We start from the raw sequence: 18,881 nt of genomic DNA on the forward strand, positions 1-18,881 counted from the left end.
ACAGAGACGTTACAATTTTGTATGTGCGCTGCGCCTGGGCCACGGATACAAAAGCCGATGAGGCCCAGAGTAACTAGACCTATTTGGGCTCGTATCCAGCCGAAGATCTAGTTCGGTAAGGACCCATGAGGCCCGTGTCAGAATCGGGCTGAGGGTGTGTGGGCCTCCTTGTTCTATGGAGCCCACCCATCAATTCCATTTGCACTATTCCACTCCCCTTCAAAAAAAAAAACTTATCTCAAAAAAAAAAACTGTCCCGCACCAGGCGTGTCAATCCGTTTCGTTGTGACGTTTTATTTGCTTGACTGACTGAAACATCGTGGATCACTTGTGCTGCTGCTGCTCCATTTTTGACATTCTTCTTCTCTCTCGTTCGCTCTTTTAATTTCTCGTGGTGACAGTTGTACGTCCTCGGCTTGATCTCCACCCTCCCCTGCCCTGATTGGTCCATGGGTACGCTATTATTAGACGTGGACATCCACCACACCAATGCGCATCTCACAGCTGATAGATGCCATGGCGGCTGAGAGCTAGTAGCACGATTACACCAATCAATCAGTCTAGCAAAACAAAGGCCCTTCCCACCCTATAAACTCCGTAAACACAAAAAAAATCATCACATCGAATGTTTCGACATATACATGGAGTACTAAATGAAGTCTATTTATAAAACTTTTTGCATAGATATGCTGTAAATCGCGAGACGAATCTAATGAGCCTATTTAATTCATATTTTACAACAGTGGTGCTACAGTAACCACCTGCTAATTATTTATTAATCATGAATTAATTAGCATCATTAGATTCGTCTCGCGATTTACAACCCATCTGTGCAAAAAGTTTTATAAATAGACTTCATTTAGTACTTCAAATTAGCAAGATTCCAACACAAAAAGTTTTTGCGTTTCTTCTAAACAGCCCAAAATTAAGCGCTCAGAAGTCGCTGCGTGACGTGACGCTGATTGACCGCGTGCCAACCCAAAATCACTAGTTTGGCTGGGCAGCCTGGGCTGAAGCCAGCCATGGCTGATTCTGTTGTTGCCTTGAAACAGTAAAATTACTGTAACTGATAGGCAGGCTTGCAGCTTAAATCCTGATCGGCCAATTCGGTTCCGGCAGGTCTGTGGGAAAACTTCACGGAACCGACTATTTGCCGACACTCACGATGTCGATGAGGAGTTGGTTTAAGATCTTCTGAGAGGGATAGGGCAAACAACAGGGATTTTCTAGTTTACAGTCAGCCGTACGCAACGAAATTGGCGGTCGAGCTCCCACAGCACCAAATTTTCCATTTTTAGAAATTTACCAAATTTTCCAATTTTTAGAAATTTTGCACCACTTGTCTTTTTCTTTTTGGACTCCGTGCCCACATGCATATCTTCTCTTTTCCGTTGGTTTTCCCGCACGCGCCTGCTGACTCAAACCCACCCATTCTCTTTCCACGCGCCAAATGTTTTACTTTTGTCAAGCCACAAAATCATTCGGGACCAGGGGCGGATGCACACCCCAGGCCACCCGGGCCATGGCTCAGGGTTCGGCCCAAATTTTTTTCATTTTGCAGTAGCTTCTACCTCTGTACTTGGATCAATTGCTGAAGAAAGATTTAGATCAATTGCTGAAGAAGAATAAATATATTACTTTGCGATGGTGTTTTTTGTATGTTATCTATCTTTCCGTTTATATTTTCATGTATCTTTTGAACTATGAGTTTGTGGACGACTATACTTAAAACTCGGCTCGGGGTTCGACTCAATCCTGGTTCCGCCACTGTTCGGGACCATAGGGAATGGGAGTAAAATTGGGTGGGGGAGTGAAAGTAAAAGCTAGTTTCAAACAGAGAATAATATATATGTAAAGATATATGGAACCAAACATATGTTAAAATATTGTAGTGTTTTTATCCTCATTATTCTGGCATAAATGTAAATTAAAACAGAAAAATTGCGTCCTAAGCTGAAAATGGTTGAGGCAGCACACGTCGTCACCGTTCTGCATTGTCAACTCTTCGATTATGCTTGTAAACCCTACGAGAAAAAACATAGATGTCAAAAATAATTAGTAAATCAAATGACACAATGAAACCTAAAAAAAGTTTAATATATAGATTGAACCGAAAGAAGAAAAAAATAGCGCCAAAAAAATAGATCAATAGGTTCATATGTATGTTTAGAATAGAAAAGATTTGAGAAGCAACAGGAGGGGCAAATACTGACAGGGGAGAATTTTTTTATGAACTTTAAATCTCAGGATCCCTGCATACAAAAACTCATTATACAAAAAGTATATGGTTATGGAGTCGAATCCTAAAAAATCCAGAGCACCCTAACTCGTTGGGCCGAGATTGACAGTATAACGTGACTGACCCTAACTAGTTAGGACGAGAATGGCAGTATGACGTGATTGACTCTAACCAGTTAGAACGAGAATGGCAGTACTACATGACTGACCCTAATCAGTATAGCATGTTATCCTTAGTATATAGTAAAAACCCATTATATAAAAAGTATATGGTCATGGAGTAGAACCCTTAAAAATCCAGAGCACCCTAACTCGTTGTGCTGAGTATGACAGTATGACGTGACTGACCCTAACCAGTTAGGACGAGAATGACAGTATGACGTGATTGACACTAACCAGTTAGGACGAGAATGACAGTATGACGTGACTGACCCTAACGAGTTAGGACGAGAATGTCAGTATTACGTGACTGACTCTAACCAGTTAGGACGTGAATGGCAGTACTATTTGACTAACCCTAATCAATATAGCATGTCATCCTTAGTATATAGTAAAAACCCATTATACAAAAAGATATGGTCATGGAGTCGAATCCTTAAAAATCCAGAGCACCGTAACTCGTTGGGCCAAGTATGACAGTATGACGTGATTGACCCTAACCAGTTAGGACGAGAATGGCAGTACTACATGACTGACCCTAATCAGTATAGCATGTCATCATTAGTATATAGTTAAAACACATTATACAAAAGTATATGGTCATGGAGTAGAACCCTTAAAAATCCAGAGCACCCTAACTCGTTGGGCCGAGTATGATAGTATGACGTGACTGACCCTAACCAGTTAGGACGAGAATGGTAGTACTACGTGACTGACCCTAATCAGTATAGCATGTCATCCTTAGTATATAGTAAAAACTCATTATACAAAAAGTACATGGTCATGGAGTCGAATCCTAAAAAATCAGAGCACCCTAACTCGTTGGGCCGAGTATGACAGTATGAGGTGACTGACCCTAACCAGTTAGGATGAGAATGGCAGTATTACGTGACTAACCCTAACCAGTTAGGATGAGAATGGCAGTACTACGTGACTGACCCTAATCAGTATAGCACGTTATCCTTAGTATATAGTAAAAACCCATTATACAAAAAGTATATGGCTATGGAGTCGAATCTTAAAAAATACAGAGCACCCTAACTCGTTGGGCCGAGTATGACGTGACCGACCCTAACCCGTTAGGACGAGAATGGCAGTACTATGTGACTGACCCTAACTAGTTAGGACGAGAATGGCAGTACTCCTAATTAGTATAGCATGTCATCATTAATATATAGTTAAAACCTATTATACAAAAGTATATGGTCATGGAGTAGAACCCTTAAAAATCCAGAGCATCCTAACTCGTCGGAACGAGTATGGCAGTATGACGTGACTGACCCTAATCAGTTAGGACGAGAATGGCAGTATTACGTGACTGACCCTAATCAGTATGGAAGGTCATCCTTAGTATATAGTAAAAAACCATTATAAAAAGTATATGCTTATGGAGTCGAACCCTAAAAAATTTTCAGAGCACCATAACTCGTTGGGTTGAGTATGAAAGTATGACGTGACTGACCCTAACCAGTTAGGACGAGTATGACAAGAAGTTAAACGAGATTGACTCTAACTAGTTGGAACGATTGTGTCTTGTTCAAAAAGATTGGCCCTAATCAATTAAGATGAGAATGATAGTATGATGTGATTGACCCTAATCAGTATGGCAGATCATCCTTAGTATATATTAAAAAACCATTATACAAAAGTATATGGTCTTGGTGAAGAACGATGAAAGACAAAACAAAAAATATTGACAAAAATATTGTACTGTTGGATAAAATTGATTGGGCAAAAAAAAATTTAATGATAAGAAAAATAATTTAAAGGAAACTTTTTGATAGAAAAAAAAATTATGACAAAACTTTGGGTATAAAATATAATTAAGAGAAAATATTAAGACAAAACTTTTCAAAGAAACATTTTGAGAACATGAAACAATTTGGAAAAGATATTTTTCTAAAAAAATAAGTAGAAAAAATATTCGTTGAAAAAACAAGATGAGAAACAAATAAAAAGGGTGGCAAAAAAATATGTAAATATTTTGCTGTAGAAAATTTTAACGAGGAAACTTTTTAAAATAAACTTTTTTAAAGAAGCATATTGTCAACAAAAAAAGAGCAGGACAAAAAAGTTGAGGACAAAATTTTATACTAGAAAATTTAATGAGAAAAAAGTTTTGAAAGTAAACATTTTTTGAACAAGCATATATTCTCAACAAAAAACATTTTGTACCGAAAAAAGAGATGATGACAAAACCTTTGAGGTAAAAAACATAATTATTGTAAAATTTTTGATTTTATGATTTTGCAGAAAAAATAGAGACTGAAAATTTTCAAAGAATAATTTTTATAATAAAATTAAATAGATAGAAAATTTGGAAAGAAAAATTTTCAAGAGGTAAGGTGAAAAATATAGTATAAGGAAACTTTTTAAATTAAAAAGGAGTAGAACCTAATAAGGAAGACGAAATCTGAGCTAATAATAAAACTAATTACATAAATGGTGGCTAATTTGCAAGACAGATCTATTAAACCTAATTATGCTTACTGTAGCACCATATTCCCGCCACACAATTGCCCGCCGTCTCCTGCCGGCTGCCGCACACGGCGTGTCTTCCCGTCCGTAGCCGCCCGGCCCCCGTCGCACGCCTGCGAAAATATTGTAAGATGAAAAATATTTAGTTCTATTTTGCAGACCATTACCAGTAGAAAAATAGAATGGGCCGCTAGGCCAAGTGCGCGACAGACCGGGAAAGAAAAATGCAAAGCGCGAACCCCCGTGCGCTGCGCGCGTCGACCGTGAGTTTGGAAACTCACGGTCCACCGCATATTCATCATCGGGCAAACAACATGCTATGACGTCCAATGGCATGCGAAGGGTTTCACTTCGTTTCCTCGTCCTTTTCCCTATCAGCTCGTTTTGCCCCTCCCTCCCAAAAAAACAAAAACAAAAAAAAAATCATGTTATCCGGATGGCTCAAGCGTCGAGCAAGCCATGAACGGACCCTTTAAAAACGGCAACGGGAATGAACGCCGAGAGGAGGAACGGAACGTTCTCCAAGCTTCCAAGCTAATGTTATACCTCAAGCGCACCACGCACCAGTCTTGCACGTAATCCATCCGATCCGGTCCAAGCAGAGCAGACGCCGTCCCGTCAACTCCCGTCAACACCACCCATCTACGTTGGGCAAGACTTGGACCCGACTCAACTCAACCCCGTTGGGTTTTCCTTCACCCCTACAACTACGCCGCCCAAGCCTTGCTGTTCTGTTCCGCCAGAAAACGGCGCGACCACGCGCGTCCTGTCGCCCAAAATAGCCCGGCGGCGCGGCGCGGCCCGGCCGTAGCGGGACAGCGTCGTCACACCCGCGCACGGGCGCACACACGGGAGGAGGACGCGAGCGGCGACCGAGACGGAATAATCGCAAAATCTCTGGGAAGGAGCATTCCGGAATCCTGGCGCGGCGACAGCGCAGCCATCCATGTCATGGCAATGGCAGTGGCAGTGGCAGTGGCACCCCACCACGTTCCTGTCCCCATCCCCGCCGGATCTTTTTCTGATGCCACGACGATTCGCCTGCTTTTGCACGGACGCCCTCCAGAATACCAGTATTTGCACCCGGTCACCATCAGCTCTTTATTTTCTGCACTTCCGTTGAACAGGCATCAGTTCTTCCGTTCTTTTTTTTTCCCCTTCCTTTTGCGGAATTGATTGACGTCTTGAAAGGGCGGAGAAGACGACGGCTCCTTTTTATTTATCTGAAAGAAAGGGAGGGAAGTAAAGGACGACGGTAGTGGCGCACACGCGGTAGCGTGGGCGTGGATCGCACAATTAACATCTCCTTGCGTTTTGGATTTTGATGCGCACAATTTGCTTGTTCGTTAGCATGATCGCTTGCCTTGTGCGCACCTCGGCTCGGCTCGGAGGGTTGGAGAATCAATCGTCCGGGGAATTATGCTGTGATTGGTCTGGTTGTGCACATGTTGGCATCACAAACTTACTGCCTTTAATTGTGGTCAGTCAAGTCTGAAAGAAAGCACATACATACACGTCTTGTGTTGCTCAACCAATCGCTTACTATCCGCGATGCTTGAAGCCCTAATTTTTCTACTGTAGGCTGACTTTTGTATATATCCAAACCATTACCTTTTTTTCTCTGACCGAACCAGGTGTGTTCTAAATTTTGCTTCAAAGGATTACTGTAGGTTTCCGGGTGCAGTGCATTCGGAGCTGATCATTGGTAGGCAACTTTCTTCACGTAGAGCCCTGCGAATTCCATCATTCACGAGGCGCAGCAGCTTCTTCTACTCCCCGATCTCCACGGACTCAATGTCTCCATCCAAACAATCACTCTGTTCAGCAGCTCCAGCAGCCTCCAGTCCAACAGTATTTTCCTTCCATACTGTTCCAGTGCTATTTTTTAGTCACCAGACAACCAACAGTACTTTTCTCTCATGCCACTTCAGCTCCAGCCGAACAGAGTGAATGAAACAAATCATGAGATTGCAAGAGCAAGAGCAACAACAAAACAACAGCAGAGGCGGGCGGAGGCGAGGGGCCGGGGGCCGAGGGCCTCCTCACATAAAACACGCGACAGCAACCACCAGCCTCCCCAACCTCCAATTCCAGTTGTCTTCCCCGCCCGGCCGCGGCCGTGCCAGGTCGGACCCCGTCCCCTCCGCTCCCTCCGATCCCCAATTTTAAACGACGCCCCCCTTCTTCTTCTTCTCTCTCCTGCGCCCCACTCGCCTCCCCCCTACCCCTCCCACGCCGCGAGCGAATCCGGACGGCTCGCTGCCCCGGCTCCCCTCTCCTGTCCCGCGATGGCGGCGTCCATGGCGTCGCCGCGGGGGCGGTCGATCCGGGAGACGGTGCTGGAGACCGTCGCGGCGTACCACAACCAGCAGCGGATGAGGCGCAAGCTGCGCAAGAGCCTCACCTACGCCGGCGAGCTCTCCTCCGCGGGCCGGGCACGCGGGGACGGCGCGTCCTCGTCCGCCTCGGTATCCTCGCTCTGCGGGCCCGAGGACGACGACGAGCCCTTCTGGGAGGAGGAGGAGGGCACCGTCGAGCTCGTCCAGCTCGGGGCCAACCGCGCCAAGAACGTCCTCATCCTCATGAGCGACACCGGCGGCGGCCACCGCGCATCCGCGGAGGCCATCAAGGACGCCTTCCGGATCGAGTTCGGCGACGAGTACCGGGTGCGCTCTTTGCAGAATTTCAACTTCCATTGTAGTGATATTTTCCAATTGAAATAATACGCCACTTGGTGAGCTGGAATCTGTCAACTGGCACTGACGATTTTGTAATTATTTGCGCATGCCAGGTCTTCGTCAAGGATCTGTGCAAGGATCACGCCGGCTGGCCGCTCAACAACATGGAGAGCTCATACAAGTTCATGGTGAAGCATGTGCAGCTCTGGAAAGTGGCCTTCCATACCACCTCTCCTAGATGGGTCCATTGCTTCTACCTCGCTGCTCTCGCCTCATTCTATGCCAAGTAAGGATTTGTTTGTCTCTCTCTTGCACAATCCAAGAACTTTGCTTTTGGGAGGTTGATTCGTGCTTGGAATGTTTTCCTTGTTTCATTCACTCTCTGCTACGGGATTGTATATATGTAAAATAAATCAATTCTGGTTTGTATCCATGTTGCTGTTGCTGTTGGCATACTGCACATTGCTCACCTAATCACTGATTTTTTTCCCTAATGGGCCAGCAGTTTTGTCATTATCGCATATGCTTCTATTATAATGTCGGATCGAAACGCGTGATTCTCGAACACTAATTTTATAGTCCCCAGTCCATTCTCTTGAGTGAAGCCATCAAATTGCGAGGTTGGACCATGTCTACAGATGCTAAAATATGGGTGCTGAAGTCACTGCCATATATTGTATGGAATTTGCAATTTAAATGCAGTTACATATAAACTGCTAGTGAGATGAGATATTTAGCAACTTGGTGGTATGAGTTGGCACTTGACAGGGTGTAGGTCAGTATCATGAAGGATCTCTACAAATTCAATTGGTGCCATGTGCATGAAGCCACCAAATTGGCCACTCTGGCACCAGATAGCTGTGGTTACTTTTTCATTCTTGGGGGTTACTGTAAATTTGTAATTCACGGCAGTTCTGCTATTCCTTGTGCAATTCTAACTTAGCATATGTGCTTTCAGAATTGTTCCTCTTTCCTTGTATATAATTGTTTCATTTTTGTATTACCATGATCTGATGGCTCGCCAAATGTACTGGTGCTTATACTCTTTTTTTTTCTGAATGGCTTCTTGTTTGTGGATGAAGGAAGGTGGAGGCTGGACTGAAGAAGTACAAGCCAGACATCATAATTAGTGTCCACCCCCTCATGCAACACATTCCTCTGTGGGTGCTCAAATGGCAAGGCCTGCAAAACAGGGTAGTCTTTGTAACCATCATCACAGACCTCAACACTTGCCACCCTACATGGTATGTTCAGCTATCATAAGGAAAACTTGAAGTTGTGTTAAGCATTTTGTTGACTTGATATGACAATAAAAAAATACAGGTTCCATGCCAATGTGAATAGATGTTACTGCCCCTCAGAAGAAGTTGCCAAGAGGGCTGCATTGGATGACCTACAACCTTCTCAAATCCGTGTGTTCGGTCTTCCAATTCGACCATCATTTTGCCGTGCAGTTCTTGTTAAGGTATCTAGTTCATCCTAATTATATTTTTTCTATTCCGGCTCATTTTAATTGAATCAAATGTAATCTTTCAAAAGGCTGAGAAATCTATTTTACAATGTTCTGGCCTGTTGTGTTTAATGAATATGCTGTGTACCTAAAGCGTGCTTCACTTTTCAAGTTTCAAGAAAACAGAGCAATATTTGTCTGTGCGTTGACATGTCTAAATACAAATATTTGTTGTCATCAATTTTCTTTGAAACTCAGAAGATTTCTTTTTGCGTGTGTGAAACCAATTACTCACCAGGATGAATTGAGAAAGGAACTTGAATTGGATCCTGAGCTTCCTGCAGTGCTGCTCATGGGAGGTGGGGAGGGCATGGGTCCTGTCAAGAAGACTGCAAAAGCCCTGGGAGAATCATTGTTTGACAAAGAACAAGGAAAACCAATCGGGCAGCTTATTGTCATTTGTGGTCGGAACAAAACACTAAGCTCCTCCCTACAGGCACTTGAATGGAAAATACCAGTAAAGGTATAACTCAGATCTTCTTCTTTTTATTCTTCTTTCTGAAGGATCCAAATAGTTTTGTCCATAGCCCAGACAACAACAGTGTTCTTCATGCACTGTCGGTTTTTTTTACCAACAGATTAGAGGATTTGAGACCCAAATGGAGAAGTGGATGGGTGCTTGTGATTGTATTATAACAAAGGTATATCTTCTTACTGTTCTGGATTCTTATAATGTTGCTCCCTTTGAAGACTTTGTTTTATTTCTTATTTTGCTTCTCTTCTGTTGTTTGGTTCCTTAGGCTGGACCAGGTACCATTGCTGAAGCCTTGATAAGGGGTCTTCCTATAATCCTTAATGATTTCATACCTGGACAGGTTTGTGCCTACTATCTTTCTGCAGTCATGGATTTATATTGTCATAATGAGCAATGCAAGAGTATGTCTTCCTGCATTTATGATCTCCTTATGAAAGGGTCTACCCTGCGTAATTTGTCGGAGTCAGTGTTATTACAAGCTTGCATGGATGCTACCTTGTTTTGATGCTGTGTAAGATTGCATTTTTATGGGTATTATTATTTTGTTATATGGTCATTCCATCTAAAGTTTTTTTTTTTTTTGCAATGTGCCATATCTTCATTTTAAGAAAAGTTTAATGTTGTGAAACATACACTTTGTCTTAACTCCTGCTGGCTTTATTGGCTTACACATATCTTCCTTAATAAAGCATTTATTCATAGAAATAATTATATTTTGATTGAGTGCAATATATTAAAAATGAAGCCCTAAGGAATTATTTCCATCAATATGTTCTAACATACGCTAGTGCGTTACATGACAGGAAGTTGGCAATGTCCCTTATGTTGTGGACAATGGTGCAGGCGTGTTCTCCAAAAGCCCCAAGGAAACTGCTAGTCTTGTTGCCCGTTGGTTTGGTCCAGACTCAGAGGAATTGAAAAAAATGTCAGAAAATGCACTGAAATTGGCTCAGCCGGAAGCTGTCTTTGACATTGTCAGAGACATACATGAGCTCTCTCGGGAGCAAGGCGTGATATCTCAGATCTCTAGTTCCTTGACGTCATCTTTCTTCATACCATCACCTGAAACCACACCTCTCCAACTTATCTGAAATCATCAAGCTGTGTATAGCTAGAACTGCAATCTCTGACCTTGTGAACTTGGCATTGTCTCCTACATGGAAATGGAACTTCAGGGAGCCAAGTGTTGGTACTGCTATTCACAACTTTTCAGTTCATGCGCTCCCGTGGTAGATATGTGTGGGACTGGTTTGACTAACAGGTCGTCGTGTGTATTGTTGGCTTCATGTTAACTTTGCAGAAATCATTCATTCATATCATGTTTGCTCCCCTCATCATCAACGAGGGCGATTTGGTGGTGGTGGCTTGTAAAATACACACAATTTTGTGCATGCAAAAGTCAGAACCTTGTCATGTGCTAACCCATGTGATCCGTTCATTAAGTGGAAGATCTGTATAATATGATGACAGATTGTTTGAGCGGAAATTTTGTTTGAGGAGATATATTGAGGTGTCATGGGTGAACTGTATTCTAATCCCCTCGTTGCTAAAAGAATGCAACTTAATTTTCCTGATAAATCAAATAATATTGAGTTCATTTATACAAAATAGTATTAATATTTATATTATAAATAAATATTATTAGATTAATCATGTCCAACGACTAGGCAGACGACCAGCGTGAGTGCGAGGGCCCGGGGCTCGCCCTGACACTGATGAAGCCCACCCTTTAAAAGACAAAAGGGCCATGTATAGCTGCACCGATCCACCACAACCAGGCTGCTCCGTCGCAATTGCTTCTCTTTCCCGAGCAGAACGTCGCAGCTCAAGCAGCAGATGGCGTTGCGGCCTCTGTACACGAGCGAGGATCTGATGCGCTCCGCTTGCCTTGGCTCCTTGCCTAGTCCTCCGTATAGATGTATCTGGTAAAGATGCAGTAGAATACAGTAGAATAGATCAGCCAAACGAGTTGCTAGTGGTTGATACGAGAGCTCGTAGTAGCAACTTGCAAGTCTTCTACCCCATAAGGCACCAAAAAAATTATTCTATGGCCACCCATAATTTTGCCCCCCGCTGAGACAGTTGCAATGAAGCGCAACACAAAAAACGTACCCAGATTTTCTACTCTATGGAAATCAATGGCTCTGAACACATCTACCAAATCTTCAACCCGATCGGGCGGCCCGTGTTATATGGATCCGCGGCTTCAACGCGCGTCCGACCGATCCCACCTCCACCCCGCGCCGCAGCCCCTCAACCGGCCAGCGTTCGAATCCCACGAAAAACAAATTTTGCGGCCCTACTCTGAAAATCCAGCGCGGCCGCTCCCTCCCGCGCGCCTCCTGCAAACCTCGCCGCCAACCTCCCGCCGAACCCGTCGTGCGCGGTGCGCCTCCCGCCGAGACCCGCCCTCCGCCGAGCCCCTCCCTACGCCTCCCGCCGAGGCCCGCCCTGCGCCGGCGGGCGGAGTGCCATGCGCCTCCCCCTCCAGCGGCCTGCGGGCTCGGAGCCGGCGGCCGGAGTGCCGCGCGCCTCCCCTCCAGCGGGATTCGGGCTCGGCCGGCGCCGCCGGGAGGCGCGGCGCCTGCGGCTCGGCCGCCGCCTCCGGGACGCGCCCTGCCTGCGGGCTCGGCTGCAGCCGCCGCCGCCGGGAGGCGCGGCACCTGCGGGCTCGGCCGCCGCATCCGGGACGCGCCCTGCCTGCGGGCTCGGCTGCAGCCGCCGGCCGCGCCGAGACGACGCCGGGACTGGGATCGGCGATACAATCTCCCGCGAACCTCGCCGTGACACCGCCGCCGACAGCACCCGCGGTCTGCCTGGACTAAACCCGCCGCCGGCGCCGTCTCCCCCAGCAACCTCGCGGCAGCTCGATTTGTACTTTCTGGTTTGCTCTGTCCTGCAGGTTCGACAGTTTGGTAACAGAAGCTGCATCTCGACCATCAGGCAATAGAAACAGAAGCAGGGCTACAGATTGGCCTTGTGCTTAGCAGCTACAAGTGGTGTGCAACTGTCATCAGTTCTACTATCTGTCAAAATATTGTGGGTCATTCTTTTTATCTCATCCACAGGTGCAGCAGCGACAGCAGCATGTCAGCAGTTTTACTAAGTCATCACTTATCAGGTTTGCACTTCGTAATGCATCTCGATCTAGATTCAGAGTATCATCTCGCCATGAATTTAATCAATGTGAAATGTCATTCTATGCTATACTGAAGCGACTATTGCTCACATTATTTAATCACTCCTTGCTTGCTTTGGCTGGTCATTTGAATTGATTAGCTTTTGAACTAAATGAACTTGAGCTCCTTTTGTATGGCTTGTGCATGTTACATGTATGATTAAATTAATATTATTTCTCACAGGCCACCAAGTTTATAACTGCTATTCCAGACTTACAATAGTATGGCAGCCTTTCATTTGTGAATGTTTTAAGTAGTGGCCAGCTGCTAATTAATTTAGTATCTTTCATATCTGATCTGCATATTTGCCCTTGCTACTTCTTACAGTCTTTTTTGTTTATTAAATTAGTAATCTTTGCTACTTCTTTCAAATGGTGGTTGCTGCATATCTGAGCAGCGAATCATATTAAACTAATTTAGTATGGCTACTTCTTTCAAATTAGTAATCTTTGCTCAGTTTTTTTTGTTTATTAAATTAAATAATTACTGTTTGTTCATCCAGTGGTTGCTGCAGTAATTACGCACATGACTTTTGCATGCACATTAGTTTAATTCTCTTCCTTGATCAAGTACACTCGCACATTGCGTAGCATACTGGTATTTGCTTATGTGAAGGATAATGTTAGCTTGCTGGTATTTTGGTTCTGTTCATGCTCTTATTATTTTTCTTTCTTGTAGTGTCATCCTACTGAAGCATTACGGCTGAAGACTTGAAGCTGGATGATTGCATATAGACTATGGAACAATGTGGGATTGTAAAGTAAATTAGTCAAAATAATATAAAATTCATGTAATTGCATGGAAGATGGTAGGGATATTGGAAATATTTAGGTCTTGTGGAATCTAATTGGCCCTTATTGAAAATTTCAGGTGTGAAGGTACTATACTGGATAGTTTTCTAAGTTCAGATTTGATTAGTGATTTTCAGTAAATATATCTATATCTTTTCTTAATTCAGATTCAATCATGGATTGGGATCATGTGTTGTGGCCCTAACAAAACAATTAAACCTGTATTTTTTCCTTTTCCAATTCTAATGTTCTCATGTGCTGCAGCCTTCAGCATTTCTGTCATAGCTATAACGGCTCCTAAACAAGAAGTGTAACAAACGTAATTTGGTCTCCCTTTTCCTTTCTTTTGGTTCATCTTTTTTGCTTCAAAAATCATATCTGAATTATGCTTCGATATTTTGAAGGCAACTCATACCTCTTATTTGTTCCCAATGTTTGCAGAGGCAATCCATGTGAAGGATATTGAACAATCAAATTTGCAGGAGAAAAATCGGAGCTGAGTTATGCTTTGGAATGGAGGATATATCCACAAGGAACTAGCAAACACACTAGGTGAGCATTTATTCTCCCAAGGCCCCAAATTGCCTTTGCTATATCATGCCATATGCTGCTGGAAATTAAATTCCATGCCAATGTATTTTATGGTATTGTATCATTGTGTTCGGATTAACATCTTTGTGTGAGATTTGCTATTCCTGTATATATATAATTTAGATTTTGATCTCATGAGATTTTATTATTAATTCTGGTTTGCAGTGGATTTGGCCAACTAAGTATATATTAGTAGTAATATATCACATTATTGTCCCTTGAACTCTCTTGTGTGTATGCACATCTATTGCAGTAATTGAATGAATAGATTGTGAAAGCAGTGACATCTTTCTTCTCTCTTAAAGTTAGCTGCAATAACTTTCCAAATTCTTCTAAACCAATGTGTGATAGCTCATGACAATTTCTCATGCTTACTGTACTTTCAAGGAACGTTACTGATGACTAGTAATGTGCCCGTGCTAACGCCACGGATAAATTGCAGACTTACAAAATAAACACGGGTTCCAAAATTTTCCAGCAGACCGTTCGCCATACACCGGCTGACCATCCGCTGTTCAAAAAGTTCGGGTGCATTCTGTACAAAAAACACATGATGCATAATCCAAAATGAACTGTCATCAAACCATGTCATACATATAATTTTGATGTATCATCTTAAGAAATGCTAGACAAAAAACATAAACCATCTCAGAAGGACAGGCTCAAGGCTGTCGTTTCCCCTACTTTTTGGAAGCTAATCAGAGCTTGAAAATTGGTATTAGGAGTTCAGGACATGATAGGCTAATGCAATCCCATGCTCTCAGTTGGAGGAAGTCGAAGATTGAAGCCAACCTCTGATTCTCAACAATTCATGGTTACAAAGCCCTGCATCAAATTCACATTATCCTTAGAGACAAAAAACAACCACAATATGAATTAATTGTACAGCGATGTTAAATTTGTTGCATGCCACTGCCCACTATCCAATAACTAAAACTTTGCTAGTGCAGAAATTCTCTGCACGAGCATTTAATAATCTCATATATATAGATATATATCATGAGTTTTTTTTTTCATGTGCACTTCAACATTAGACTTTACCTCTGCATGTTTTTTCTTGCGATGGAGAGCTGACCAACACCAATGTACTTCCAGCCCTGATAGTGCCATTTGAAAATGATAACCCATCTGCCAGCAATGATATAATTATTTACAAAGGTTGGAAGAACAAGAGCATAAACAGAATGAACACACAGGTACCCCCACTTCATGTTGAATTGAAAAAATCTGGCCTGTGCTGGTCCACCGAACCTGCTTATCCACCGATCCAGACCAGCCACAACATGCAAGAACCAGCTGCGGCTGGGGTTCGTTCCCACCCCGCCGAACGGGGCGTTGATATTAGTTCATCTCACCAGGCTGCTGTTACCAAAGTGACTCATCGTCAGATCAACATACAGGAGTGACACATATTTTCCGCCTGAACAGATCAAACATCAAGGTAACCAATTTCCATAAGTAGTAGAAACGGTGGTGTTTTGACCAAAGGAAAAAAATTCATAGCAATATATATAGAGCATAGGCAACACAAGATATCCAGACTCTATGATATCCACAGGCAAACCTCTACATAATACTTTCAAAAAATAATTAAACCAAATGACACCATGATATTGAATCCAGACAACTCGCTTTCAAATGGTTTCCCTGAGATGTGGCCACCATTTTAACTATTTTGTGCAAGAACAAAAAAAATGATTAGACTCTGAACCTACAGATTGGCATGCACACACTAAGTACCTATCTTCACATCTAAACAGATGCTATTAGCCTATTATTAGTCAGACAATCATTGGTTAGTATTCAGCTGAACTTAAACTACCACAATTGTGTCACGTACTAAATACAGACTATACATGTATATGCACAACAGGACCAAACAGGACTGGAACCAACCACCGCAAAACATGCTAGTTCCCAAAAATCTCTGAGCATTATTTTGGCTTTTGGTTTTTACAGCACAAAATAATCCTCACAAGGTATGAAAATTGTCCCCTAAATGGTGTAGAGAAGACAACCACCAAATACCCAAGAGTCGAGTTTCTGTAAACCAGGAAAGATATTATGTAGCAAACAACTCTGAATTTGAACAGATCTGTAATTGGAATTCCAATTGGACAAGACTGAATTTTGTCAACATATATGAACTTTTTATAATTCAGTGCCTAATTTGGCCAGTCAATCAGCAACGCATCCTTGCAAGAACATGCATACTGCATATCAGAGGCTTGCACTGAAAGAAAAAAAACTTGTATCAGTACTTGCGAGGTGCTTGCAATTGTGCAGAAAAATCTCAGTACTTGCAAAAGCTAGGTCATAGTTATTGCCAAAGCTCACAAAAATTAACAAAATAGCACAATAGCACAGCATATCAATTAAATCTTCTCCACTTGAACCGTCCATCTAAAACATAAACTGAGGGTTTTTAATGGTCACCTCGGCGTCATTTGCAAAGGAGCAAGTGGTCTTGAGGGAGAGGCCATTGTCCTCAGCATGCTCCAGTCAGACGGGAGAGGAGGCCTATTACTTTAGGTGAGACCTGTATGAAATACCATCGGAAAAGCAATTTCCAGAAGAACTATCAATATAACAGTACATGCTCATGAAGAGGAAATAATCTGACTGAACCATAGCACAGCTTTGTACAACCTTAAAGTTAACAAGCTAATTTCAGTAGATATATTATGCACTGATGGTAAAATGGTTATGCCATTATTATATCAATAAAGTTACACAACAAGCAAGGGAACAAACAATAGTTTGAATGGCAGTAACAAACAGGAGGATTACATCAAGAAAAGAGAAATTATCTGTAAAATGGTACTGCAGTTGTACACATCTTATTCTACAAGCATTCCGGATTCTCTCCAGCTAAATGGCCATACAGCATCTACCAAGTACTGTAAATAACAAAGCTACAAACTTGCCTGCAGATTTTCAGAAATGTTGTGATTAAAAGCCCTTTACTGCATTATGAGAATGGATATCACGTTTATGTATGTTTAGCTGGAGATTTGCAGTTTAATAAAGACCGGCATTGTGCAGTCAGTTAAGTGGGATACATTTAGTGCAAGCAGCTACCATACGCTAACTTGTGTACTACAATTCTAGTGCACCCTCAGAGCGGAAAGAAGAGTAATCAAAGCAGCAGGAAGCTAGTGGTCAACAGACAAGCGTGGATGAGCTCAGCACATACAGCGCCAGATCAGCATCGACCATCGTCGCCGTCCTAATCACAGCCGCCCTCGCTCCTGTCGTGCTGCTGGCGCACCTGGTTCTTCTTCCAGCACTCCATCCAGGTCGCCCTAAGCCACGCTCCACGGGTCCATGGATCTCGGTTGCACTGCGCAAGCAACCAAGCAATTGAGGACACAGCTCGCTACGGAGTACGGACTGGATTGCCAGATTCCAGCATTGGATTGTGGGGTCACGCACCTGGAAGGCTTGGATCTGCGAAGGGGAGTGGATGGATCCTCTTGCCTCCGCCGCCGCAGCCGCCCATGTAGGACGGCATGAGCGCATGCTGCTCCGCCAGGATGTTGTCGACCTGTTAAGCACAGCGAGCACAACCGGATTCAATTTCGACAGATCCAAAGCAATGCGCCTAGCAGAAACAGCAGCAGGAGGAGGAGGAGGAGCTGAATCCGCCGTACCATCTGGCCGTTGGTGAGGAGTGGGACGTTGGGGACGGCGCTGAAACCGGCCGGGTGGTGCGAGTCGCCGCGGATTCGGCTCGCGTGCGCTCGCCGCTGCCCCGAGCTGCGCTTGCCCCGCGGCCAGCCGCGCCCCCCGCCCAATCTGGAGCAAGTCGTCCAATCGTTGGAGGGTGCGGAGCCCCTTCCCTGTCCGCGACGCCGTCGGTGGCCGGTTATCGAGCCGTGGGCCGACGCCGCGCGGCACGCCGGCCGTGGAGGGGGCGCCGCACGCCGGAGCCCCTTCACCCGCCCCTGCCGTCCGTGTGCCGCGGCGCATGGCGACTGCGCAAGTCGCGGCGCACGGCGGCCGCGTAGCCCCTTCCGCTGCTCGTGCCGCACGTCCTGGGCGTAGCCCCTTGAGCCGCCCGCGCCGCACGGCGGCCGTCCCGCACGCCGGGCGCGGAGGCCGTTCCCCCGCCCCTGAGGGCAGCTGCCTGCGCCGCACGGCGGCTGGCCCGCACGCCGGGCGCGGAGGCCGTTCCTCCGCCCCTGAGGGCGGCGTGGGCGAGGCGCAGGCCTCGTGGGCAGACACATAGGCGGCGGGCCAGTGAGAGGAGACGCCGGCGAGGCACAGGCCGCGTGGATTTTTTTTTGGTCGAGATAGGAGCAGGGTTTTAATTACCGACCGGTCCGGCCAAACCGGCGCCGGCCGGTACCGGTATACCGGTCCGGTTTGGTCGGAAACCGATCAGTACCGGTGGAATTCAAATTTAAATTTAAATGGCGTAGTTCAACCGGTTCGTACCGGTATACCGGCCGGTTTGATTGGTAACCGGTCGGTTTGACTGGTAACCGGTCAAATTCAATTTTTTTTTCTTTTTTGGTTTAAATTTAAATGCCCGCAAAGTGTACTAAATAAATATTTGTATAACATATTTTAGTCTAAATGAACCCTCCAACCCTTTTTTTATTACTTTTAAATTGTATTTGTATACTTTTGTATACATGTTTTTTTTAACTTCAAATCCCCGCAAACTATACTAAATGAACGAATTTTTGAGAAAATTTGACACCATTAGATTCATTGCACCTTGAAGTATTTTTAGGATTTTTTTGAGAATTTTTCATTTTTTTGAATTTATATTTA

General features: G+C 44.2%; 2 protein-coding genes and 1 long non-coding RNA gene across 10 annotated transcripts; 2 read left to right on the plus strand and 1 right to left on the minus strand.

Moving 5' to 3' along the window:
• Positions 1 to 6,960: 6,960 nt before the first annotated feature.
• On the plus strand, positions 6,961 to 11,024 carry LOC120657513 (probable monogalactosyldiacylglycerol synthase 3, chloroplastic). Its single transcript, XM_039935832.1, has 8 exons — positions 6,961 to 7,541; positions 7,667 to 7,839; positions 8,636 to 8,797; positions 8,877 to 9,018; positions 9,302 to 9,526; positions 9,642 to 9,704; positions 9,804 to 9,878; positions 10,342 to 11,024. Exons 1-8 carry the CDS (start codon positions 7,164 to 7,166, stop codon positions 10,627 to 10,629), a joined length of 1,506 nt encoding a protein of 501 aa, XP_039791766.1. The 5' UTR covers positions 6,961 to 7,163; the 3' UTR covers positions 10,630 to 11,024.
• A 1,205-nt stretch (positions 11,025 to 12,229) lies between these two features.
• On the plus strand, positions 12,230 to 14,500 carry LOC120657516. Of its 3 annotated transcripts, none has more exons than XR_005668219.1 (4): positions 12,230 to 12,659; positions 13,396 to 13,827; positions 13,950 to 14,060; positions 14,487 to 14,500. It is a non-coding gene; the product is annotated as an uncharacterized LOC120657516 (long non-coding RNA). The 3 variants fall into 3 exon arrangements; XR_005668220.1 differs by lacking the exon at positions 14,487 to 14,500 and having other exon boundaries at positions 12,230 to 12,537; positions 12,607 to 12,659; positions 13,950 to 14,376; XR_005668218.1 differs by lacking the exon at positions 14,487 to 14,500 and having other exon boundaries at positions 12,232 to 12,659; positions 13,950 to 14,376.
• Positions 14,501 to 14,531: 31 nt separating this feature from the next.
• On the minus strand, positions 14,532 to 18,395 carry LOC120657515. Of its 6 annotated transcripts, XR_005668216.1 has the most exons (8): positions 17,753 to 18,395; positions 17,535 to 17,646; positions 17,296 to 17,442; positions 16,536 to 16,638; positions 15,351 to 15,519; positions 15,141 to 15,227; positions 14,784 to 14,924; positions 14,532 to 14,634 (listed from the first exon to the last, which is right to left on the minus strand). XR_005668216.1 is itself a non-coding variant. In XM_039935833.1 (5 exons), exons 1-4 carry the CDS (start codon positions 18,069 to 18,071, stop codon positions 16,623 to 16,625), a joined length of 594 nt encoding a protein of 197 aa, XP_039791767.1. In that variant the 5' UTR covers positions 18,072 to 18,395; the 3' UTR covers positions 16,288 to 16,332; positions 16,536 to 16,622. The 6 variants fall into 6 exon arrangements, 1 of the variants encoding a protein (XP_039791767.1); XR_005668215.1 differs by lacking the exon at positions 14,532 to 14,634 and having other exon boundaries at positions 14,654 to 14,924; positions 15,351 to 15,458; XR_005668214.1 differs by lacking the exon at positions 14,532 to 14,634 and having other exon boundaries at positions 14,654 to 14,924; positions 15,351 to 15,461.
• Between the last annotated feature and the right edge of the window lie 486 nt (positions 18,396 to 18,881).

Source organism: Panicum virgatum, chromosome 1N (genome assembly GCF_016808335.1).
Source record: "Panicum virgatum strain AP13 chromosome 1N, P.virgatum_v5, whole genome shotgun sequence".
Classification (NCBI taxonomy): Eukaryota; Viridiplantae; Streptophyta; class Magnoliopsida; order Poales; family Poaceae; genus Panicum; species Panicum virgatum.